Consider the following 26,989-nt stretch of genomic DNA (forward strand, 5'->3'; position numbering starts at 1 on the left):
ACGGTGCGGAACTGTATCGAACGCCTTCCGGAAGTCAAGGAAAATGGCATGCACCTGGGAACCTGTATTTAATATTTCCGGGGTCTCATGAACAAATAATACAGGTAAATGCTACAAATGACAACAAAAATACCATTGAATAAAGGAAACATGCACCAAGAAATAAACACAGTGAAAAAGATTGCAGTTGGCAATCGTTACAGTGTTTCCATGGTTGACACAATCCTAGACAAGGTGAAGAAAGACACAGGTGGAAACTGCACTACATAAGAAAAAGAGAAAAACAGATGTATATCTGGTATCCCATACATTGGAAATCTATCACGCAAAATTGCAAATATTTTCAAAAATCACAAAGTAAAAATTGGGTTTTCTACATCTAATAAACCACAACAAAAACTAATACATAATAGAAAGTGTAATCATGATCCATATTCAGACTCTGGAATATACAAGGTAACATAACAGGAATGCTCCATGTCTATCTACGACAAACTTGCCGAAATTTCAACAACAGGTACACAGAGCACATTAAAGCCTACACATACAACAAACACACTACATCTGCCATAGCAACACATGTTCATAATTCAGGACACCCATTTGGAAAAATGGGGCAAAATGTCAAAGTACTCCACCGACTAAATAAAGGGCATAAAATGGATTTGGTAGAGGAACTGGAGATATATTCACATTATAGGAAATGTGAAGATAAAATGTTAAACGGAAAAACTTGAAAGTGAATCAGTGAATTTCTTCAGATGTTTCGATAGCATACTTAAATAAAAATTGTAACACACAAAAACAAGCACAATTGTAAAAATCGATATAAGTAAATTACGAGCCAAATTGTTAAGATAAATAACCTCTGCACAAAAGCATATCATAATCGGTGGAAGACCTATAATGTTTTCTCTGTGGACTACGTGTAAGGCCACCTTTGTAACAGTTTTGCTTATGCAGGATATTTTCGATATTTAAAGTGTACAACAAGTTTTGTGTGATGTTTAGTGTGTGTGAGACTCGGCACAAATGGACCATTAGAAAACTGTAAGTACAAATTCTTCTGAATTTCGCAACTAACTTTCTACCTTGAAATTTCCGCATCTTTCTGTCTTTCCTTCCTTCATACGTCGCACTTTGATCCACCGATGTTTGTACGAGAAGAATTGCAGGGCTTGTTTCAATAGTGGTACAAGTCCATTACCTCCACTTTTCTGATTATAGTGCTTCTGACAATAATGATCCAAACAAACAGAAAGAAAGGTTCATCTCTAGCAAGAAGCTATATGCTTGAATATTTCTGTATCTCAACTGCAGATATTTCAGCGCTCATTTAACTTTAGGACTCTGTATCTTAAAATGAACAAAAATGGACTTGTACCACTATTGAAATAAGCTCTTCAATTAAGATATAACATGACCTTTTTGTTTGAAAGTCTACTACGATTCCTCTGCCGTACGAAACTGAATTTAGTCTCTGCAAGCGATCATGGGTCTAGTTAATCTACGGACAAAAGTTAAACAAACCACTGTTGCGATCGAGACATGCAAATGGGAGGCAGACTCATTCTGGGATTTGGGGACAGAAGTCGACCAGCCACACTACAGCCGCGCCTTGAGTATCGCTTTTAAGGGAGAAGAGACGTGTCCTGGCAATTTGTGCTGGGCTCTGCATTGGCTATCACGCCGACTGTTTGCTATAGGCCGACGAAGGTTTTACGAGCAAGCGACAGGAGTGAGCATGCGCGGCTCGTGGTTTCTGTACTGGGGAAGGCTGCGGCATTTATCAAACGGAGCCAATATAGGCCTCTGGTTACGCTACAGATTAGTCTGACATAAACAACTAAGGATTCAGGGGTAGGGGGGTGGGCAGATCACTCTCTACCCATAATTTTACGTACTGTGTCTTCTGTAATCAGGTATTAAATACCATTAGAAGCTAACTTTGAGTTAAAATCTTTGGTTAGTGTTTTTATACGTCATCATTACATTTTCTGGCACTTCGCAGCAAATCATATGAAAAGACGCGTTTTGGAGAGATCTTCAATGCGATGAATGTTAACTTTGCGGCTGCTTAATATTTTTGGTGTTTTCAGTTCTAAATTTAAGGCGTTTATTGTAGTTTACCTCCAAAGCTCGAAGTTAAATGTTTTTCGCTGGAATTATGTTTTTTCACCTTTGCGTGAAAATTCTTTAAGTCAGTGATACTAGTTTCAGTCCAGGCACTATCAGTACTATTTGTACGAAGGCAGGTGAAACAGAAAAATGCGTTTTTCACTTCACAACCACACAACCACTCAGCTGCATCGTACATTGCTCTATTAAAACTGCGTTTGTATCCTTGCCTAGATTTGCACTGTTTCTGTTCTTGATTGATCGTTAGATCGGGTCTGGGTGCACCAAGTTCTTTCACTTGCATCCTATATCTGTGTTCCAAGTTTTTACCTATTAAATTGCACACTGAATTCATATTGCGCTGGTTTCACTCTCACGGTATGTCGCAGATATTCACAAACAAGTAAAACTCACTAAAATCTTGCAAAATACACTCCGAAAAAGAAACTTGCTAATATCACACGGTATCAAAAAAAGCAGTCAGCATCAGCAAGCAAGGAAAGTAAAGTAACGGGACAAATTTCGCGCGCTTTGTCCTCTAATCACTTATGAAACTCTCGCTAGATGGCAGTACTGTTATGTTACGGTAGTTTAGTGCACTTTGGCGGGATATTTGTAAACTTATTCTAAATGTGGAAAAATAGCCAATGGGAGAATCAAAAGAACTATGTAAAACATTATCAAAACAATAATATTAAACGTCAATTAATGACGCATCGAAGCGTAGTAGAGATGTGCAGAGACAGAGATTGGATAGCGAAGTTTCGGCCACTCTACATTCCTTTATTACATAGATAGTGGAACGTGAAAAACGTGTGGTGGTTGGTATGACACCCTTAGGCTGCAAGCTCTGAGCCTTCGGGTCGCCCATAAAGAGCAGTACTATGTAGAAACCACGCCCCCAAACCGCTACTACATGCTGCTTACTGACGTTCGGAAAACATCTATCGATACAAACAGTTCCAAAAACGTTGACCATCGTTATTTTAATCGGAATGGGAAATGTGCGAAAGTCGTCCTGATAACTTAAAGTATGTAATATGATCTTGCGAAATTTACTTTAACATATATTTTGGGGCGGCTCCGCCTCAGAGCCTTTAATTACAAGCCGCGCCTGGGGGAGAGATTTTGGAATGTTCTGTTAACGATCGCGTTTAGCTGCAGGACGATGCCGAAACTGCCGCTGCGCCAGGAAAACGACGTATTTTACTGTGAACGGCGTCCCAACCAAATAAACTTAAATTGTGCTATATTCACAGTATTTCCCTCCACGCTTGTCAGCGACATATCTTTGGTTTTGTAAAATTGTGGACAATCATTTCCAGAAACGCGGTAGAGTGGTCAAGTGTAGTCTCCTGCCTATCCATTTCGGAATCCCTACAAATCAGAGCCTATTTTCTTGTTTTTCTCCTTATCCAGAAACACGTTCTTCTCCTTCCAGGTCGTCTTGTCAAGTGGTCGTTCTCGTGTGCTCAGAACAATCTCTAATTGTCTTACAAGAAACGCAGTACAAACTGCCCAACAGAGAACCTCCATCTCCTTTTCATAACCTTACTTCATTAATTATTAGAATTTTCCCGATTAAATAAAGTTACTTGCGGTAAGTTCAGGTTTAAATGTGTGAGAACTGCATCCCATCCTTCTCTCTCTCTCTCTCTCTCTCTCTCTCTCACACACACACATTTTCTTTAATTTTTTTTACTGACTTTGCCTTTGGTTGCAGCCTCGTTCAGGTGTAGATCTTCGGTTCGGTTCGGGTGTGCTACAATCTCTTCCCCCCCCCCTCTCTCCATTTCCAAATGTGACTTGTCAGCACCACTTTTAGCGTGCTACTACAGATGCCTAAGATTACAATAATAATAACAATAAACTATTTTATTACAGTAATAATTTGTTTACAAGAGTGAGTACAATTCTTTAGCATAGTTTGCAAGAAGTTACATTTCGTACAACTACAACATTTGGAAAGCGATTCATCCAAAACTTCAGAAGTACGTGTGTCACGCAATTTACTTAAGAACTGTAATAGCAAGAAAGTCTAATAATTTTGAGAATATCAAAATTTTCAACAAATAAAATGAAAGTGTGCATTCACCATAATCAGTATTTCACGTAGCACTGCGATTATGAATACAAGGGTTCCTTCCCTTCCTGTCTTTGCTTGCTCAGTTGTATTGGGTATAGCCGTCCATCTGCTGTCGGCAGCAGCTACGGTCAGTCTGTGAACTGGCGTCTTTACCTGCCAGCAGTGTTCTACACAGGTGGTCAGGACGAAGCCCATACAGACGGAAAAAAAAAGAAAAGCAGCTTGTAATTTCCTAGAAATCATTATACAGTGTCTTTGTTTTTGTAATAAATTATTTTTCGTGCGTAGTGTCTAATCGTGAAGTATGCGTATGAAAACCGATAAATCATAGGATTGGTTCGCGGCAGGTCCATGGAAATTTTCAGTTTGCGTTTAATCTAGCCTTCACCTCTCAGTGGTGTGAAGACTCGCGACGAATAACACGTGGTTCGAATTGCACGTTCAACTTTAGCTCTCTTTTCCCCGGGTGGATAACTGTCGTATATTAGGGCTGAATGTTCTCATGTTGACCCCCTCCCCCATCTCTTCCCCTCCCTCCCTTCTTCAGGTCTCCCTCATCTCCTTGAACCTGGCAGATCCTCTGTATTGATCATCATCAGTGTGCCACATCAGTGTTGTGTTTAGTGCTGTTTCTCGTGTGCGTCAAGAGGTGTGATTTTAATTGTGTACTGCCTTGAGGTTCGCCGTCAGTGTTACGTTATGTGCTACGCCATCCGTCAACACCTTTATGCTCCAGTCATACTGTGTCTTGTGTTCTTTTAATCGTCGCAGTGTGTGGCTTTTTGTGTGTGTTACTTTTAAACAGTTTTTTATCTCCATTTTACAGTCACCCCGTTTTTTGTCTATTGCCTTCCATGATGTTCCCCCTTTTTTATATCTATGTTCACCTTATTCTCTCCTTTGCTGTTTTTAAATGTCTTCTATTGTTTTGTTCTCTGTCTTTCGGCTGAAGAGCAGCGCATATGCTGCTGCCAGCCCGCCCCGATGGGGAATTGGAATACAATAAAGAAAAAAAAAATCATGTTGAGAATCAGAAGGAGCGATCTGTTTTACTTCGTAAAAGCTTTCTAAAGTAGAGATCACATAAATATTTCTTTATTTGCGCTTTCTAAAGTAGAGATCACATAAATATTTCTTTATTTGCAATTGGTTTCAAGAGACTCTGCTGTCTTCTTGACGTCTTCAAAACCTTTTGTTATAAAACGTGTTCAGTTTGAGTTGGAACCTTACGGCACAGTTTATCCTCTGACCTGATTTGATCAGTTATAAATGATTTCTTGGAAGGCTGCGACTATGAAAACAATAGGTTTGTTTATAAATAAATCTCCTGCTACCAGTCACGATTTTCTTTATTTACTTGTCGCACGACGCCTTTCAAAAAATGATTCCCATTTTCAAGTGCGTTTTTTGTGTGTATTATGCCGTACCTATTGATGTTGTCAATGTGTGAGGGTCTGCTTCATTTCGTTGACTTTTACTGCAATACATAAGAAACACAAGATTATTTAGCTGGTTATCGATTCTTTTAGTGAAGTTAATGACGAAATTTAGATGAATGTGTACTTATAGTTTTCTAATGGCCCATTTGTGCAGATTCTCACACACGCTAAACATCACCCACAACTTGTATAATTTAAACATCGAAAATATCTTACATAAGCAAAATAGTTGCAAAGATGTTCTTACAAGTAGTCCACAGAGATAACACTATAGATTTTCCACCGATTATGATATGCTTTTGTACAGAGGTTATTTATCATAACAATTTGGCTCATAATTTACTTATATCGATTTTTGCAATTGTGCTTATTTCTATGTGTTACAATTTTTATTTAAGTGTACTATCGAAAAATCTGAAGAAATTCACTGATTCACTTTCAAGTTTTTCGTTTAATATTTTATCTTCATATTTTCTATAATGTGAATTTATCTCCAGTTCTTCTAGCAAATCCATTTTATGTCCTTTATTTTAGTCGGTGGAGTACTTTGACACTTTGCTCTATTTTTCCAAATGGGTGTCCTGTATTATGTATGCGTGTTGCTATTGCTGATGTAGTGTGTTTGTTGTATCTTAGGCTTTAATGTGCTCTGTGTACCTGGTGTTGAAATTTAAGCATGTTTGTCCTAGATAGAACATGAAGCATTCGTGGTATGTTACCTTGTATATTTCAGAATCTGAATATGGAGCATAATTACACTTTCTATTATGTATTTGTTTCTTTTGTAGTTTATTAGATGCAGAAAACTTTATTGTTACTTTGTGAGAACTTGGCGTGAGGTTCCAAGTCAAAATAAAAACGTTTCACAACCAAAGCTTTTGAAGACCTGAAGATAACAGCATAGCCTGTAGAAACAGGTTGTTGTAAATAAAGAAATATTTATGCGACCTTGGCTTTAGAAAGTTTCTATATTATGAACACGCAAGTGTTCATCCGGCGATGAGGTGAAAGAAGAGGTTCATAACTTTCTCAACAGCATGGCGGCGAGCCGGTATGATATGGACATACAAAAACTGCCACAGCGTCTACAAAAATGCATCGACAGAAACGGTGATTATGTCGAAAAATTCAATCTGTAAACTGATGTAAACCATTTTAGAAATGTACAGGTCAATGTACTTACAAAAACAAAACAAAAAAAGGATTCCTTCCTTTTGGGATTACCCTTGTACCACTCACAAATGAAAGGTGAACGAGTAACAACGGTTCCCAAAACATAACGCTCACCAGTGAACTGTAGTTGAATTCTTTTATCTTGGCGGCTCGCGCATGCCCGCCAAGACGCGGGAGATTGCTGCGTTGCCAGTTGCAAACGACACACGTGCCAAGAGAAGCAGCGCCATAGTATAGTATAGTGTAGTTCACAAACTTTCGTTTAGGGGGGAGCGCGCAGTTTATGAAGTAAAGCCACCACGGCCGCATTAACCCTTTCGCTGCTACAGAGACGTGCTCCCTGTATTTTGTCATCACTGCACTGCTCGCCTGTGCTGACACATGGTGTTCCGACTGCTTTGACACACTTATCATTCGATTTCACAAAAATTGTTTGGCCCAAAAATTTGATTTTTACACATCTTCTTGGCTGATACCTTCCCCCCATAAATGACTTAATTTTGTTTCGATTTTCAGCGCAGTTATTGTGCAGCATTAAATGTAGTAAACCATTGCACGAAATTTTGAAGAGTTTGCAGAAGTAAAAGTCCCTAGCGTATACTTTCCGTATGATCGATTTTAGTTGCCACCATGTTGAGAATGAAATGTGGACAAGATACCTAAATTTCATATAAAATTTATTGTATAACAATATCACATTTAATTTAAGTACAGGATAGGTGTCGTATGTAATATTGAGAAATATTCCGTCTTTCGCGACTGTAATAAAAGTCTTATTTATAGCAGAGTCATTTCGCTTTTTTCAAAAAAGTTCTGATTAAAACAAAATTGGCGAAGTACACAAAACTGAATTGTGGACGTAATAAAACATGGAAACTAAAATATATATATTTTCAGTGAGGCGCAGTGAGCAAAAAATTTGTGTTTGTCTCAACGGACAGTAAATACTTGGCAAAACATAGATCAGTTGACGAAAACATTTAATATGATGATGCTGCCAAAGCAGCGAAGCAAAGAACTACATCAGACAATCAAGTAGCTCGGCAACGTATGAGCGGAAATTCTGCTCTAAATAATACTTTTAATAGTGTCGAAATGAATATATCTCATTATGAATAGTAAAACAGCGACTGCGGAAGAGAAGATATAGAAACAAAACAGATAACATGAATATTGTATGTGAGCCTTTACATTATTTTTAATTGCTGTGAAAAGGAATATCGGGGGACAAAATTAGAAAAACCGAGAACTAATTATGATTATAATGAAGAGACAAAGAACTACAAAATTTCAAAAAATTGCATTCAAACGAATAAAATTCATGAAGTAAGACTTCGATATTATTTTTAAGTAAAGAAAATATTAAGGACCAAAGTAGGTTTGAAATCACAACCTTTTGCTTAGCAGCCAGTTATCTTAACCATTACGCTAACGCAGCTCGACATTCGAATGAACACCTGGAGGACTTTAAAAGATCACGCAGAATACCGACAGACACAGTTGGTATGATTATAATTATTCACGAAGTACAATAGGAAATAAACAATTACCGCTGTTCTTTATTGCGAAAAAGCGGTTCGTGATAATGATACAAACACCTTTCCTTGGTATCGCCTGAATTAGGAGGCTTATTGCTTGTTTGGTTTAATTAATTAATAGAATATGAAGCAATTGTTATAAAGAATGCTTTTTCCAAACTTTCTATAAAAGACAGTCTGCTATCAAAACATTGCTTTTGTTCAATTATTTTATTTATGACTGAACGTTTCTAAAACTGAAGCCACTCGTCTGTGCTCTGCACTGCAGTCGAGCTCTGGCAACGTCGTTCTCTGTTCATTGGCTGACTGTGTTTTGTGACGTCAGATGCGCAGAACGAACCTAAACTCGGCCGCTGTCGTAAATGACACGCACTTTAGTTCCCAAGGATGAACGAAGGATGAAGGAAGTAAGAGGGATTTCAGGTGTGCGGCAGGGGAGTGTTGTAGGACCATTGCTATTCATAATATACATAAATGACCTTGTGGATGCCATCGGAAGTTCACTGAGGCTTTTTGCGGATGATGCTGAGATATATTGAGAGGTTGTAACATTGGAAAATTGTACTGAAATGCAGGAGGATCTGCAGCGAATTGACGCATGGTGCAGGGAATGGCAATTGAATCTCAATGTAGACAAGTGTAATGTGCTGCGAATACATAGAAAGAAAGATCCCATGTCATTTAGCTACAATATAGCAGGTCAGCAACTGGAAGCAGTTAATTCCATAAATTATCTCGTAGTACGCATTAGGAGTGATTTAAAATGGAATGACCGTATAAAGTTGATCGTCGGTAAAGCAGATGCCAGACTGAGATTCATTGGAAGAATCCTAAGGAAATGCAATCTGAAAACAAAGGAAGTAGGTTACAGTACGCTTGTTCGCCCACTGCTTGAATACTGCTCAGCAGTGTGGGATCCGTACCAGATAGGGCTGATAGAAGAGAGAGAGAGAAGATCCAACTGAGAGCAGCGCGCTTCATTACAGGATCATTTAGTAATCGCGAAAGCGTTACGGAGATGATAGATAAACTCCAGTGGAAGACTCTACAGGAGAGACGCTCAGTAGCTCGGTACGGGCTTTTGTTGAAGTTTTGAGAACTTCCCTTCACCGAAGGGTCAAGCAGTATATTGCTCCCTCCTACGTATATCTCGCGAAGAGACCATGAGGATAAAATCAGAGAGATTAGAGGCCACACAGAAGCATATCGACAATCCTTCTTTCCACGAACAGTATGAGACTGGAATGGAAGGGAGAACCGATAGAGGTACTCAAGGTACCCTCCGCCACACACCGTCAGGTGGCTTGCGGAGTATTGATGTAGATGTAGATGTAAAACAAGTTTGCCCATCTCTACTGCAGACACGAATGTACATGTTACGCCACGCATATTGAGAGGGGCCATGGAACTGGATTTGGGGGGGGGGGGGGAAGTGGAGCGCGCTGACCCGGTGGCGGGCGTGTCCACAGGCCCAGGAGACGCCGTTCCACTGCTGCGCCCTGGCGGGCAACAACGACGTGCTGACGGAGATGCTGTCGCGCATGACGCAGACGGACGTGCAGAAGGCGCTGAACCGGCAGAACGCGGTGGGCTGGACGCCGCTGCTCATCGCCTGCCACCACGGCCACATGCGGCTCATCTCGACGCTGCTGGCCAACCACGCGCGCGTCGACGTCTTCGACAACGAGGGCCGGTCGGCGCTGCACCTGGCGGCCGACCGCGGCTACCTGGAGGTGTGCGACGCGCTGCTCACGCACAAGGCCTTCATCAACAGCAAGTCGCGCGTCGGCCGCACCGCCCTACACCTCGCCGCCATGAACGGATACGCGCACCTCTGCAGGTCAGCACTCTCGTCACGTTCACACTTCTACAACTACTACTACTACTACTACTACTAGGGTTGCCGGCCGCGCGGGATTAGCCGAGCGGTCTCTGGCGCTGCAGTCATGCACTGTGCGGCTGGTCCCGGCGGAGGTTCGAGTCCTCCCTCGGGCATGGGTGTGTGTGTTTGTCCTTAGCATAATTTAGGTTCAGTAGTTTGTAAGCTTAGGGACTGATGACCTTAGCAGTTAAGTCCCATGCCGGTCGGTGTGGCCGTGCGGTTCTAAGCGCATCAGTTTGGAACCGCGTGACCGCTACGGTCGCAGGTTCGAATCCTGCCTCGGGCATGGATGTGTGTGATGTCCTTAGGTTGGTTAGGTTTAAGTAGTTCTAAGTTCTAGGGGACTGATGACCTTAGTAGTTAAGTCCCATAGTGCTCAGAGCCATTTTTGAAGTTAAGTCCCATAAGATTTCACACACATTTGAACATTTCAACTAGGGTTGCCCAGAAAGTAATGCACCGCTTTTTTTTCGAGAATTATTTTTTGAACATAACGAGAATTGTGCACAAAAATCGTGTTTTATCTACACACCCTATGTTTCCACATAATCTCCATCCCGTCCTATGGCCTTCCTCCACCGCGAAACGAGGGCGTGTATGCCCCGTCGCTGCCAACACTTGTCCTGATCGCGGAGACAGTGTTTAACTGTGTGAATCTGTGGTGTCACCGCCAGACACTACACTTGCTAGGTGGTAGCCTTTAAATCGGCAGCGGTACGTTAGTATACGTCGGACCCGCGTGTCGCCACTATCAGTCATTGCAGACCGAGCGCCGCCACACGGCAGGTCTAGATAGACTTCCTAGCACTCGCCCCAGTTGTACAGCCGAATTTGCTAGCGATGGTTCACTGTCTACAAACGCTCTCATTTGCAGAGATGACAGTTTAGCATAGCCTTCAGCTACGTTATTTGCTACGACCTAGCAAGGCGCCATATTCTTCAAGAATGTATTCTGAACAGATAATATTCAAGAGCGACGTTCATCATTAATGGATTAAAGTTAAGTATCAAACTAATTACGTCCGCTTTCTGAATTCTAATTTCTTGTCATGTTCCAGACCTCACGTCAGTATAGTCCTTCCCTCCTCACGACAGCCTGCGTCAGCTAAAACGCGAGCATCTCGGCCTCCTCTAGTAACATGGTGTTGGCTCTTCTGCCAACACAACAGAATCACCTGCTCTTAGTCCTCAAAATGTCTTCCACGAATGGCTTCCTTTAAGGGGGGTAGGACGTGAAAAGGGCCGACGCGGAGCAGCAGAGGCACCACAGGACATTTTAATCTCCACTGTCTATACTTTTACGAATAAACTTATAAAATATCCATCATTTTGATTTGCAGCGCCTTGTATTGGCCTTGTTTGCAGTTAAAATTAGTTGATTTGAGGTCCGCCAGTTGTGCAAAACACCGTTTATCTCAGTACCAGCCGGCCGAAGTTCAAATGGTTCAAATGGCTCTGAGCACTATGGGACTCAACTGCTGTGGTCATAAGTCCCCTAGAACTTAGGACTACTTAAACCTAACTAACCTAAGGACAGCACACAACACCCAGCCATCACGAGGCAGAGAAAACCCCTGACCCCGCCGGGAATCGAACCCGGGAACCCGGGCGTGGGAAGCGAGAACGCTACCGCACGACCACGAGATGCGGGCGCCGGCCGAAGTGGCCGTGCGGTTAAAGGCGCTGCAGTCTGGAACCGCAAGACCGCTACGGTCGCAGGTTCGAATCCTGCCTCCGGCATGGATGTTTGTGATGTCCTTAGGTTAGTTAGGTTTAACTAGTTCTAAGTTCTAGGGGACTAATGACCTCAGCAGTTGCGTCCCATAGTGCTCAGAGCCATTTCACCCATTTGAACCATCTCAGTACCCAAACATGTTTCGGCACCACTGTGCCATCATCAGTGGGTTTTCGTTTTTATTTATTCTGCAATGCGAATATTTTTGTTAAGTGATTACAAAATTATGTGCATTTTTAGTTCAAACAACAGATCGTTTCTTTTGTGTAAATACCTTTATATTTGGTGTGCACGTATTTTCTCGATAACTTGTGTGTTAATTACTGCAGGTAGCTTGTCATCTGCAACCAAACGGTGACAAGCTACCTGTAGTAATTAACACACAAGTGATCCAGAAAATTCGTGCGCACCAAATGTAAAGGTATTTACAAAAAGAAACGATCTGTTGTCTGAACTAAAAATGCACATAATTTTATAATCATGAACAGAAATGTTCGCATTGCAGAATAAATAAAACCGAAAACCCACTGATGATGGCACAGTGGTGCCGAAACATGTTTGGGTACTGGTAAAAACGGTGTTTTGCATAACTGGCGGACCTCACATCTAACAAATTCATAAAACTTTATCAGCATGACTAGGAAGGATTCATGATTCACACTCATAGCAGTGGAACGTCAGAAACAAAACAAAATAAACTTCTTTACATGTGAAATTTCATCATTTTTCGTTTACCATAGGCCGCATCTGTTGCTATACGTACACTTTTCTTCATAAGTAAGAGAGATTCTTCGATGACTTTTGCACAGCATACAAACCATTACAGGTGCATGAAACTCTAGAATTTATTTAATTTATGAAAAATGAATCAGCTGCTACATTTTAAACTTCATATTTAGAAAAAACTCAAATTTTATAGTTATCTCAATTTTTACCACAGTTTCTAACAGATTTGAAAAATTATAGAGTTTTGCTTTAAGGAGTTTGTGTTTAGTAAGCACACCAATTTTGAAACTAATAGGATATTTATTTTGGATGTTACATGTACCTAAGTACAGAAATTTGTGTTTTGCGGAAAATGGCCGTTGAAGTTTCTGCTTGTATTTGGGATTCTTTTAGAACTGTCCAGCACCATAAGCAGCTTCTTTTTCATTTTGTAAATCAATTTTCTCCCTTTTCACATTGCTGTGGTGCACTCTTCTTGATTTTATCACCTTCAAAAATGCTTTACCTGCTGACACTACACGCTCTCTCTCTATGGCATACGAAGCTTTGATGCAGTTCACTCCGGTCTTGATTCCCATTTTCTCTAAAACATATTTCCTGCTTTCCTCACCATTATTAAAATATGAAACTGCGCCGTGAACACCAATAGCAAGTACATTTCTTCCCACAAAAATGGTTTTTGGCAATCTTTCCCATACTCTTTGGTTAAAACTTTCATTTGGGTTTTGGGCACCGCCATGAAAACGTTTCTTCAATAAGTTTTCATTTGCAGGGTTCCTCAGTATAGTCCTTTGTTTCACGTATTACAATCTCTGGTGCAAATATAAACATTCGCATTCTACAGAGCGAAATTCGCTTAATTATGACAGAAGAATGCTATGCGAAGTGGTGTGGCGCTGCATCTTGGTACACTACAGACCAAATAACGTGTCTTATAATCTCTCATATATGTTTTATACATCAAACTATTCAGGAAGGCCTGCGCTACAAAATGGTCATGTTTTGAAAAATCTACTGTTTTTTCCATTTTTGACGTCCTACCCTCCTTAATGGCCCAAACAAGTGGAAGTCCGAGGGGGCTAGGTCAGGGCTGTAGGGTGGAATGGGGTAACACTGTGCAATCCTGTTTTGCGATTTTTTCAGCAGTCCTCTGACTTGTGTGGGGCCGAGTGTTATCGTGTTGCAGCAAAATACCTCCTGTGTTGCTGTAGCGCCGAATTCACCGGAAGCGCGTTAATCGGTTGACACAAGCTCCTGAACTAATTCCACCGCCTCTTGGCATCACACGAGTGAAAATCACACCTTCGCAGTCCCAGGACACGGTGTTCATGACCGTACCGACGGAAGCAGATGCTTCGAAACTTTTTTTTTCTGTGGGGAGTGGCAATAGCGCGATTCAATCGACTGTTGTTTTGTTTCGAGCTCAGGTTTCATCACCTTTCACAATCCAAGACATGAAGGCCTACCCCTCGGCTTTAAAACGTTGCAACAAATCAAGACAAATGTTTTTTCTGTGCGATTTGTTATTCACCGCTATACACCGCGGGACGTATCTTGCACACACTTTTGAATATCCGTGAGTGCGGATAATTGCGTCCACACTTCCTTTGCTGATTGATAGATGCAGCACCAACTGCAAAATCGTAATGCGTCTGTCCTGGCGAATGACATCACCTCGTTGCATGTCAGGTGTGACAGCCGCGGGTGGCCCCTCGGCCGCTGCAAATCGTGGAGCTCCGCCGAACCGCCTTCTGATGACGTCACGCTCCGTGTCCAGCTAGTTCAAATGGTTCAAATGGCTCTGAGCACTATGGGACTCAACATCTGTGGTCATAAGTCCCCTAGAACTTAGAACTACTTAAACCTAACTAACCTAAGGACATCACACACATCCATGCCCGAGGCAGGATTCGAACCTTCGACCGTAGCGGTCACGCGGTTCCAGACTGAAGCGCCTTTAACCGCACGGCCACACCGGCCGGCTGTCCAGCTAGTAACTGAACTTCTGTCGAGAGCAGATGCTCCATTGACTTCGCACAAGCGTTTGTGAATATTCCCCACAGTTTTTTTCGCTGCAGTGAGAAATTCAATGACGGCAAGTTGCTTGTAATGTACATCGCCTATAGAAGCCATTTTGGTACTGTCCTGCATCAACGCTATCTGTCTGAAGTGACGGAAACTAGGCGCCCTCACTCACGACACTTCAAATAATACATACGTAACGTTTCGCATTCGTAGCATTGTTTTCCGCCGAGAAAATGTGGTGCATTACTTTCGGGGCAACCCCCTCTCATTAACTGGCATTCCGTCGAGAGAAGACAGTATTGGCTGGCGAGATCACTATGTCATCTAGCCTGCATGCCAGGTGAAAAATTTGTACACGAACCCTCATACTTAGAGAGACACATACGAACACCATCTACATCTTTGAATAGCGTGTGGGAAGAATGATTGTCGGTAAGCCTCTGTATTGGCTCTAATTTCTCGAATTTTCTCGTCACGGTCATTAGGCGTGATGTACCTGGGGGGGGGGGGGGGGGGGAGTAATATGTTGCCCGACTCATGCTAAAAAGTTCTCTCTCAAACTGCCTTGTGACGTCTGCCAATGGAGTTTGTTGAACATCTCGCTTTGTACATTTTTTTCATGTACCTGCTATGCACCATTACATGTTGACCAGAGGCCCACAGGGTTCTGAGCTACATGCCTGAGTTCGTATTTTTCCCCTCTGCTGCTGAGCATAACGGACAGTCTACTGAGGCTGCTAGGGCCCAGGTGAGTGAGGGCCGGTGCAAGAGCGCTGACGAGGTGCTAATATGGCGTGCGCGCGGCAGGTTCCTGGTGCAGGACCACAACGCGACGATCGACGTGCTGACGCTGAAGAAGCAGACGCCACTGCACCTGGCGGCGGGCACGGGCCAGCTGGAGGTGTGCCGGCTGCTGCTCGAGCTGGGGGCCGACATCGACGCCACCGACGACATGGGCCAGAAGCCCATCCACGCCGCCGCCCAGAACAACTTCTCCGAGGTGGCGCAGCTCTTCCTGCAGCGCCACCCCAGCCTCGTCATGGCCTGCACCAAGGTGAGCTCAGCCACAGCGCCTCCCCAATCTCTCCAGCTGTCCAGCTGTACACCTGGACGTTAGTCAGCGTCTTGACGTTTCCGCTCGATTCTGTGCACTAGAGTCCAAATGCTAAGCATAAACAACAAGCGAGAACATACACTACTGGCCATTAAAATTGCTACACCAAGAAGAAATGCAGATGATAAACGGGTTTTCAATGGACAAATATATTATACTAGAACTGACATGTGATTACATTTCCACGCAATTTGGGTACACAGATCCTGAGAAATCAGTACCCAGAACAACGACCTCTGGCCGTAATAACGGCCTTGATACGCCTGGGCATTGATCAAACAGAGCTTGGATGGCGTGTACAGGTATAGCTGCCCATGCAGCTTCAACACGATACCACAGTTCATCAAAAGTACTGACTGGCGTATTGTGACAAGCCAGTTGCTCGGCCACCATTGACCAGACGTTTTAAAATTGGTGAGAGATGTGGAGAATGTGCTGGCCAGGGCAGAGGTCGAACATTTTCTGTATCCAGAAAGGCCCTGCAACATGGGGTCGTGCATTATCCTACTGAAATGTAGGGTTTCACAGGGATCGAATGAAGGGTAGAGCCACGGGTCGTAACACATCTGAAATGTAACGTCCAGTGTTCAAAGTGCCGTCAATGCGAACAAGAGGTGACCGAGACGTGTAGCGATTGGCACCCCATACCATCACGCTGGGTAATACGCCAGTATGGCGATGACGAATACACGCTTCCAATGTGCGTTCACTGCGATGTCGCCAAACACGCTTGCGACCATCGTGATGCTGTAAACAGAACCTGGATTCATAAAAAAAATGACGTTTTGCCATTCGTGCACTCAGGTTCGTCGTTGAGTACACCATCGCAGGCGCTCCTGTCTGTGATGCAGCGTCAAGAGTAACCGCAGTCATGGTCTCCGAGCTGATAGTCCCTGCTTCTGCATACGTCGTCCAACTGTTCGTGCAGATGGTTGTTGTCTTACAGACGTCCCCATCTGTTGACTCATGGATGGAGACGTGGCTGCACGATCCGTTACAGCCATGCGGATAAGATGCCTGTCATCTCGACTGCTAGTGATACGAGGCCGCTGGGGTCCAGCAAGGCGTTCCGTATTACCCTCCCGAATCCACCGATTCCATATTCTGCTAACAGTCATTGGATCTCGACCAACGCGAGCAGCAATGTCGCGATACGATAAACCGCAATCGCGATAGGCTACAATCCGACCTTTATCAAAGTCGTAAACGTGACGGTACGCATTTTTCTTCGTTACCCGAGGCATCACAACGCCGTTTCACCAGGCAACGCCGGTCAACTGCTGTTTGTGTATGAGAAATCGGTTGGAAACTTTCCTCATGTCAGCACGTTGTAGGTGTCGCCACCGGCGCCAGCCTTGTGTGAATGCTCTGAAAAGCTAATCATTTGCATATCACAGCATCTTCTTCCTGTCAGTTAAATTTCGCGTCTGTAGCACGTCATCTTCGTGGTGTAGCAATTTTAATGGCCAGTAGTGTATATTGTGAATGGCAACGGCCCTATGACAACCTTGTCAGTTGTTAAAGACAAGCTTTTCAGACCATAGTTTATAAATTTTTGGTGTGAGTCTATGTTGGTTTCTAAAAGCGGTCATCACAAAAAAGGTATTTTTATTTTTGTTCCGGTGTTGGAGCAGATACCTGCTCCGCCTTTGAGGGGCGAGAGGTGTGAAGGGACTGCGAAGAGCAACACGTTCCACAATGTCCCTAATGCCACGACAGCCTTAGAATTTTAGTATATGTGTGAATGTTAGAAAAAGGACTGCAATTTTCTTCTGGTACAACTGAATAAACTGTGAATTACTTTACTAGTGTCGGCAGTGTGGGTAACGGCCGTGTGACGGCTGGTGTTGACAGGACGGCAACACGTGCGCGCACATCGCGGCGATGCAGGGCTCCATCCGCGTCATCGAGGAGCTGATGAAGTTCGACCGGTCGGGCGTCATCTCGGCGCGCAACCGCATCACCGAGGCGACGCCGCTGCAGCTGGCGGCCGAGGGAGGGCACGCCGACGTCGTGCGGGCGCTGGTGCGCGCCGGCGCCTCCTGCACCGACGAGAACAAGGTGAGCGCCGACTGACCTAGGCCTCGAGCTACACTGCACATCAGTACGTCACCAACTGTCAGGTTTCTTATCCACATTCGGCAGCTTCACCAACTCACAAACAGACGGATTCCAAGCTAACCTATTCCTTGGACTAAGCTACAGGCTAGTCCATCACAACCGACATTAAAAACTCTAATACAGACCAATAAGAAATATTATCCTTGTCTGTTCCCTTAGTGTCTGAGTACATAAAAGTCATACGTGTTATGGAGCGAAGTTTACGTGCTGTTTCGGTAGGTTCAATTGGTCCAAAGAGGTAACCACCTACCGAACGTGTTACGGGACTAAATCTACTAGCGGTATCGGTAGATTCAAGTGATCTAAAGAGGCAAACATCCACCAGCGGTATGTCACCAACTGTCAGGTTTCTTATGCACATTCGGCGGCTTCACCAACTCACAAACAAACTGACTGATTCCAACCTAACTTATTCATTGGGCTACGCCACAGGCTAGTCCATCTCAACCGATATTAAACACTCTAATATAGACCAACAAGAAATGTTATCCTTGTTTGTTCCCTTAGTGTCTGTGTACATATAACGTCATACGTGCTATGAGACGAAATTTACGTGCTGTTCGGTAGGTTCAAAGAGGCAGCCACCTACCGAACGTGTTACGGAACTAAAATCTACTAGCGGTATCGGTAGATTCAATTGATCTAAAGAGGCAAACATCCACCGGCGGTATGTCACCAACTGTCAGGTTTCTTATCCACATTCGGCAGCTTCACCAACTCACAAACAGACGGATTCCAAGCTAACCTGTTCCTTGGACTACGCCACAGGCTAGTCCATCACAACCGACATTAAAAACTCTAATGCAGACCAACAAGAAATATTATCCTTGTCTGTTCCCTTAGTGTCTGAGTACATAAAAGTCATACGTGTTATGGAGCGAAGTTTACGTGCTGTTTCGGTAGGTTCAATTGGTCTAAAGAGGTAACCACCTACCGGACGTGTTACGGGACTAAATCTACTAGCGGTATCGGTAGATTCAATTGATCCAAAGAGGCAACCCCCCCACCGGCGGTTGGGGTGCAAAGTCAGATCCCCGTCCACTCGCATAATCACCACCAATTACCTGGGCCTCATAGCTACCTGGAATACGGCAACGGACGCTCTATTTATTCACTTATTTAATTCCTTTTCACCTGAAAACATTAGGGTCTTTCATCTTACGTCTAACCAGACAAGTTTAGTAAGTCAACATTACAATATGCTTGGTGTATAAGCAGCACATAATGATAATAAGAATAACGGTATCAAGAAATTCCAGAGAATTGGCAATGTGCATTAATTCAGGGTTTTCATAGGGAAACAAATAGATGATGCCAGTGTTACCAGTTTACGGCAATCCCAACGATCACAACCGAATATCAAGAGATTCAGTCATCAGCACGATTCCCTTCTCTGTGTTACGACAGACAACCCGTAACTGGCCAGATGGAAACGGGACGTAAAAATAAAAAATCTTAGAATTTAGGGTTTACCTATTTTGACGATCTTGGAATAACGTCCGGAGGCATAGCAACGGCAACAAGAAAATCTGCACTTTAAAAATAAATGCTGAAAAAACAGCTATTCAAATATGTTACGAAAAACAGAATACATGACAAATATAAAAGATAACACCAAACTTCATGGTCGGCCGGTGTGGCCCTGCGGTTCTAGGCGCTTCAGTTTGGAACCGCGTGACCGCTACGGTCGCAGGTTCGAATCCTGCCTCGGGCATGGATGTGTGTGATGTCCTTAGGTTAGTTAGATTTAAGTAGTTTTTTAAGTTGTAGGAGACTGATGACCTCACATGTTGAGTCCCATAGTGCTCAGAGCCATCTGAACCATACTTCATGAACACAAGTTACTGATAAATTAAAATAGTCAATAAATTAAATATACAGGTAAAGTAACACAGTAGATCCGCCCTGACAGCGAGGCTAATGAACTCAGAGCTAGGAAAATGGCAATGTCCTTTCAATTCACTGAATATGGCAATGTCCTTTCAATTCGCTGAGTATGCTTACAATAGAGCCCTCTCTTCTCTCACGCAAAAACTATGTTACGGTAATACAGAAATCCAACCTGTTTATATGCAGCCGAAAGCCTGGGTTTGACTAACACAGGAGGAAAAGAAATCTGAAAAAAGAAAGAGATGAAAATTCTAAGAAAAATACTGGGTGCAATGAAACACGACGATGGAAACGGGAATAATGAAGACCTACAACAGAAAATTGGACAACTAAACGTAATGTTGAGAAAATGGCCATCTAGTTCTGGTTAATGAAAACAGGGTATGCAAAAGAATTTTTGAACTAATCATCTGCAAACGATTTTCCCTGGTGCCACATTCTCCACGATATTAGAAGCAATCTGAATGTGATAAAGGTTGTAGAGTATGAAATTCTGAATATAGATGCGTTCCGAAAGAAAGTCTCATCTCTAGAGAAAACCAAAAAAGGAAACTGGAACAAAAGTGATCTGACGTTCGGAAACAACATCACTGTGATCGAATGGAAAATTATTGGAAAACGTGAAGTTACACACGAAAGCCATAGGAGGCCCAAATCGAATGAAGAGTAATAATTATTTGCTATGTAACTAATGGCTGAAACGGAAGTCGATGAAAAGTTATTTGACGTAATAAAAGTAACAACCTGTAACACTAAGCCCAAAATTAAAACTTACGGTTATTTCTGAGCCTTCCTATTCACAACACGAGCTCATCAAGGAGATGGAGTGTCGCCACTATTGTTTAACTGTATCTTGGAGAAGAACAACAAAATTCGCGCTAGCTTTAAGGACTGGGACTAAGAAGAATGGCGTGCACGTAGACTACACGATGTTGGTGAGCCACTTGCCTGGAATTTGTACCAGGGTACGTCTCAATATCCTATACAACCTTATTCTCTAAATCAGGTGTACGTTCGTCTGTCTGGAAGCACCCATGACCACACAAACGCCCAAAAAGGGCTTGAAATGGGGGTGACGTGGTTGTTGTCCTTGAGAGTACTTGTTTGCCGGCCGAAGTGGCCGTGCGGTTAAAGGCGCTGCAGTCTGGAACCGCAAGACCGCTACGGTCGCAGGTTCGAATCCTGCCTCGGGCATGGATGTTTGTGATGTCCTTAGGTTAGTTAGGTTTAACTAGTTCTAAGTTCTAGGGGACTAATGACCTCAGCAGTTGAGTCCCATAGTGCTCAGAGCCATTTGAATCATTTGAACCAGTACTTGTTTAGGTATAGCCGTGTAGCGTCTCGACCGTTTCCGTCTGCTTGGCCGTACACAGACGCCGTCTCGGATGGTTCCCGACGTGAACACCAGACCATTCTGCTGCTTACGGTACCCTGCGTCACACAGCCTGCAACGCACAAGAAACCCACGGCAAGTGGTCAGACGAACTTTCGTTCGTTAGCGCCATCTACCGTGGCAACGATTCATTTTCGGACACATGTTCATAGGACCATTTTTTCTTCAGTTTCCAGTCAGGAATCCGTCCCTGCAGTTTGTCGGTTTTGTTAACGTTCACGCTGTATTGGCACAAACCTGTAGGAAACGGATTAGAGTGGCATTCGCGTCTTTCCGACTGCAGTTGGGCGGGTTGCTCCCTCAGTATCCTTTGGACAATCTGCCCACCTTCCTGGATAGTCTTCGGGTTGTCTGCCCCTTCACTCTGCGATTGTAGATACTGGTTTAGAGGAGAAAAGCAGCGTTGATGAAAAGTCAGCTGAATACCTAACACGCAAAGGCCACGTAACCCCAGTCCTAGGGCAGCATCTGAAAGTTAGTTAAACTATCGGGCGTTCGGGATTCTTGAATGACGCGTTTGACAAATATCTAAAATTTCCTGTAAGCTGGTTTATTGTCTTTAAAACACAGAAAATGCCTATCAAGTCCTTATTCAGTACCCCGACTATATTATGCAATGTTATTGACGTCTCCGTTACAAGTTCACACCCAAAAGCAGGCAGAAGATATTCAGTCCGACCCGATATTTCAAACGTCCTAAACAGTCACTGATCCACGACTACTTACGAGTTAACAGTCTGTCGTTCAGTAGTCTTGTTATATAGAAGTGATCACCATAATGTCTCGTAATTTGCACGGAACACGTCGCCCGGAGTTTATGTACGACTTGAAAGGTTCACATGCGAAATCTCCTAAAATAAATCACTCACAAAGCCGAAACTTTCTCAGAATACCCAACACTGTAGTCGCTTTTCATCAACTACACGAGATCCGATCAACCGCGCAGATTTCTTCATTTTGGTACAAATTTGATCAGCGCGATTTAACACATGTGTTTACCAGAACACGGCTTCTCGACTCATAGATCTGAGGCACACAGCCCTACTCAAACACGCGGGAAATGCTGGATTTCTATTAGCTAGTATGTAAAGCAGCCAATCAGATCTCAAACATCTCTATAGTAGAGTTTTTTCTAATGTCAGCCAATCGGATTTGGACTAGAAATCTCGTAATTCCGAAACCATATAAAATTTAATGCAATCAAAATACGATACCTTTCAACAAAATAAACAACTAATAAATTTAATACTCAAGGTCCCTTCTGGGTGCCCTTTACAAAATCAAGTTCTTTCGGACATACGTGACAAATTACCCTATTACACGACTACTTTCTCACGCTTATATTTACATAGTTTTAATGAAATATCGCATTCTAACTATATGTATGTCCTCCATTCACTCTCTGTCTCTTCAAAATGCTCACACAATCAAAACACGATAAAATAATAATTTTCCAACGTACTACGTAAACATTTCTAATGTAATTACGTCAGAAATGTTTGGAATGAAACAAAATAAAATTCCATAAAATTAGATTATATGAACCTATCCACGTGGTTGTAGTTGCAATTAATATTATAGATGAATGCATTCCAGTACCTAACTCTGTTTCACAATGCCGGCACGGTTATTATGTGATCTACGTAAAAATTTATATCTCTGAAAGTAGTGAAGTTATTGATTTGAAATTTTGGCATTGTGGTTGTGTTACCCATATAATTTGGTATACAATATATAAGAAAGATCGATTAATATTCAGTAGAAGTTCTTCGGACTCATAGAGACAAGTAAACAGCTCGCCCGGCCCAGTAGCCAGCGTCATCTGTGCGAGCGTGAGAACCAACTCCTCCTCTCCTCCTGCCTCCACGCCAAGCTACGTTTTCAATGCAAGGTGACAACTCGTAATAATTTGCTACGTTACGCGACGTGTGTGTGGTAAATTCAGAAACTTGAACTATGGCACTGATATTACCAAATGCGTCCAAACAGGACAAACATGCCGTTATCCTTTTTTAGGTGGCGAAGAATAAACGCCACATGTACATCTACATGTATACTCCGCTAGTCACCAAGCGGTGTGTGGCGGAGGGCACAATTTGCGCCAAAGTCATATCCCCCCCACCTCCCCCTCTGTTCCACTCGCTTATCTCGTGAGGCAGAAACGACTGTCTGAACGCCTCAGTACGAGCTCTAATTTCCCTTATCTTTGAATGGTGATCATTGCGCTGTTTGAATGTTGGTTGTAATAATATACGCTCTGCATCCTCGGCGAAGATCGGATTTCGGAATTTAGTGAGCAGCTCCCTTCCGTTTAGCGCGTCGTCTATCTGAACTTCAAACGTTCTATGAGATTTGTAACGCTCTCGTGATGACTAAATGTACCAGTCACGAATCTTGGCGCTCTTCTTTGGACCTTCTTAATCTACTGAATCAGACCCAACTGGTAAGGGTCCCATACAGACGAACAATACTACAAGACTGGACGAACTAACGTATTGTAAGCAATTTCCTTTGTTGAATGACTGCATCGCTCCAGGATTCTACCAATAAACCGCAATCTAGAGTTCGCCTTGCCCGTTACTTGCGTACTCTGATACTTCCATTTGAGATCATTTCGAATAGTCACAACCAGATACTTGACGGATGTTAATGGGGATTTCCACGTTGTTATACGCAGTAGATTAAACTTACTAATATTAAGAGATAACTGCCAGTCACTACACCACTCATTCATTTTTTGCAAATCCTCACTGATTTGTTCACAACTTCTGTGTGATACTACTTTCCTGTAGACTACAGCATCATCGGGAAACAGTCTAATGCCGCTGTCAATACCATCAACCAGATCATTTATGTAAATCGTAAAAAGCAGCGGACCTATTACGCTGCCCTGGGGAACACCTGAAGTAACGCTTGTTTCTGTTGAAGACACCCCGTTCACGACGACATACTGCTCCCTGTCTGTTAGAAAACTCTCTATCCAAACGCATATGTCATAGGATAGACCCTAAGCGCCCACTTTTTGGAGCTAGCGACAGTGCGGAACTTAGTCGAACACCTTTCAAAAGTCGAGAAATATGGCATCAACCTGGGAGCCGGTATCTAGAGCCTGTTGTATATCATGCACAGGCAGGGCCAGCTGTGTCTCGCATGACCGCTGTTTCCTATAACCGTGCTAGTGTCTGCTGATGAGCTGCACAGAGTCTAGAAAGGTCATTATGTCTGAACACAAAATATGCTCCATGATTCTACAACGAATCCAAGTCAGTGAAATTGGCTAGTAATTATGGGCACCCGATTTTCTACCATTTTTATAGATTGCAATGACCTGGACCTTCTTCCAGTCCCGTGGAACTTTCCGCTGTTCCAATGATCTCTAATAGATGACGGATAAGAATGGTGCTATATTTTTAGCATAGTCAACAAATACCGTCTGGGCCAGATGCCTTCCTGGCGTCTAAGGATCTTAACTGTTTTACAATCCAAGATGCACTAAACACCATGTCAGCCATTCTCGCGTTTGTTCGACAATTGAAAGGGGTATGATGCTACAGTCCTCTACCGTAAACGAGTTTTTGAAAGCCAGGTTTAGAATTTCGGCCTTCTGTTTATCATCATCCGTTACATTACCCGTACTGTCAGCAACAGAAGATTTGAGTTATTTGTAGCGTTCATACATTTTACATACGACCAAAATTTTTTGGGATTATTTTTAGAATCTGCAAATAAAATATTGCTTTAAAATTCATTAAAAGATTCTCTCATTGACCTTTTGACAGCTGCTTTCATTTCGCATAATTTCTGTTTGTCAGCGGGGCAGTGGCTACGTATAAAATGACTGTGCAAAATTCTCTGCTTTCTCAGCAACTTCCTAATATGTTTGTTGTACCAAGGTGGATCCTTTCCCTCCCGTATAATTTTTGCTAGACACATACTTCTCTTACATGTGGTGGACAATACCTTTAAATTCCGTCCGAAGATGATCAATATCTTTGTGTCGCGTGGTGAATGCTTGGAGCTGACTGTGACGATATTCATTAATGACCTTTTTATTTGCTTTCCCAATCAACAAAACTCAACGCCGTTTTTTTTTTTTTTTGCAGCTTCCATTGACACAGAAGCCACAGCGACATTATGGTCGCTAATGCCTTCTTCTAAATTAACTTCATCAAAAAAATCAGGTCTGTTTGTCGCCAAGATACCTAATATGTTCCCATCTCGAGTTGGTTTTCTAAGCAACTGCTCAAGGTTGTATGTTGAGAATGCCCTTAGAATAACTTCACACGAGTCTTTGCTTCTGCCTCCTGTGATAAACGTGTAATTTTCCCAGTCAATGGATGCCAGATTAAAGTCTCCACCTATAACTAATGGATAATTTGGATATTTATTTCCTATGTACTCAAGACTTTCCCTGAAACGTTTTGCGACATTTGTTGCGGATGCTGGTGGTCCATAAAAGCATATCCAGACTATTTCACAGTCCGATCCAGTATCGATCTCAACTGCGGTTAAACAGCTTTTAACTGCAATGAACACACCACCTTCCATACCATCAGCCCTATACTTCCTAAACACCCATTCCGAGTTCAAAATTTCACTGCTATTTATGTCTGGTTTCAACCAGCTTTCGGTACCTAGTACGATATTGGCATTGCAACTGTTTATTTCTGAGAGTACCTCGGCGATCTTGCTACAGACACTTCGACAAATTAATAACATGAGATTTAGCATATTTGAATCCTTTGGAATGACCTGTTTAGGCGAACTAACAATTTTTACAGTTGACACACCCACATCAGTGTCATGAACTGGTACTTTTTCAGGCCATCGGTTTGTTTCCCGTGGGGATGAACCTAATCTAAAAAAAAAAAAAAAAAAAAAAAACCATGTGCACGCCACAAGTACTTTGCTACCCAGGTAGCTGCTTCCTGTGTGTAGTGCACCCCTGAGTTATCGAGGGGCGTCCTACAACCTTCCACCTCATAGCGTAGGTCGAGGAATCTACAACCATTTTCATCACATAGTCGACGTAGCTTCTGGTTTAGATTCACCACTCAACTCCAAACCTGAGGACCCTGGTCCACCTTGGGTACGATGCTGCAGATCGTCAGCTTGGCTTCCACTCCTTGAGAGATGGAGGCCGCCTTCGCCAACTTAACCAGCCGTCGAAAGGACCTCAGGATTACCTCGGAACCCCGACGACTGGCATCGTTCTTGTCGACATGTGCAACAATCTGCAGCTGACTGCACCCCGCACACTCGATAGCCGCTGGAAGAGACTCTTCGACATCCCAGACAAGCGCCCCCCCCCCCACACCCCCGGCAAGCACACTGAGAGAACGTTGGACATCTTCCCTGCCCTAGCCGCTGTGTTCCCGAGGGGCTCCATGACCCGCCTAACATTGGAGCTCCCAATAACTAACAAGCCCCTACCCCCACGTGTCTGTCCGGACCTTGCTGAAGGGGCGGCCACTATCCTCGCAGAAGATGCGTTCTGATCCGGCTTAGCCTCCCCCCCCCCCACTCAGCATCAGATAGCACAATGAATCTATTAGCAAAGTGCATGGGATTTGGCAGGAGCCTGCGTCCCCCTTGCAGCTTTCGCCTTGAGGCTCGAGACCTCGACACCTCGACACACTCCACCACCCACACTGAGGTGAGAGTGGGCCGGCCAGCTCACGCGCCCCTGAGGTCGGCTCAGTGACATCCCCCCCCCCCCCCCCTGCACATCTAGTACAGCAGAGGCTGC

General features: G+C 43.3%; 1 protein-coding gene across 1 annotated transcript in view; it reads left to right on the top strand.

Moving 5' to 3' along the window:
- The window catches only part of LOC124803453 (serine/threonine-protein phosphatase 6 regulatory ankyrin repeat subunit A), a 446,739-nt gene that overhangs the window by 137,102 nt on the left and 282,648 nt on the right, over positions 1-26,989 (top strand). The window contains exons 8-10 of the mRNA XM_047264641.1: positions 9,824-10,194; positions 15,530-15,776; positions 17,691-17,897. Coding sequence (XP_047120597.1) covers positions 9,824-10,194; positions 15,530-15,776; positions 17,691-17,897 — 825 coding nt within the window. The remainder of the gene's footprint in view (positions 1-9,823; positions 10,195-15,529; positions 15,777-17,690; positions 17,898-26,989) is intronic.

Source organism: Schistocerca piceifrons, chromosome 6 (assembly GCF_021461385.2).
Source record: "Schistocerca piceifrons isolate TAMUIC-IGC-003096 chromosome 6, iqSchPice1.1, whole genome shotgun sequence".
NCBI classification, from domain to species: domain Eukaryota; kingdom Metazoa; phylum Arthropoda; class Insecta; order Orthoptera; family Acrididae; genus Schistocerca; species Schistocerca piceifrons.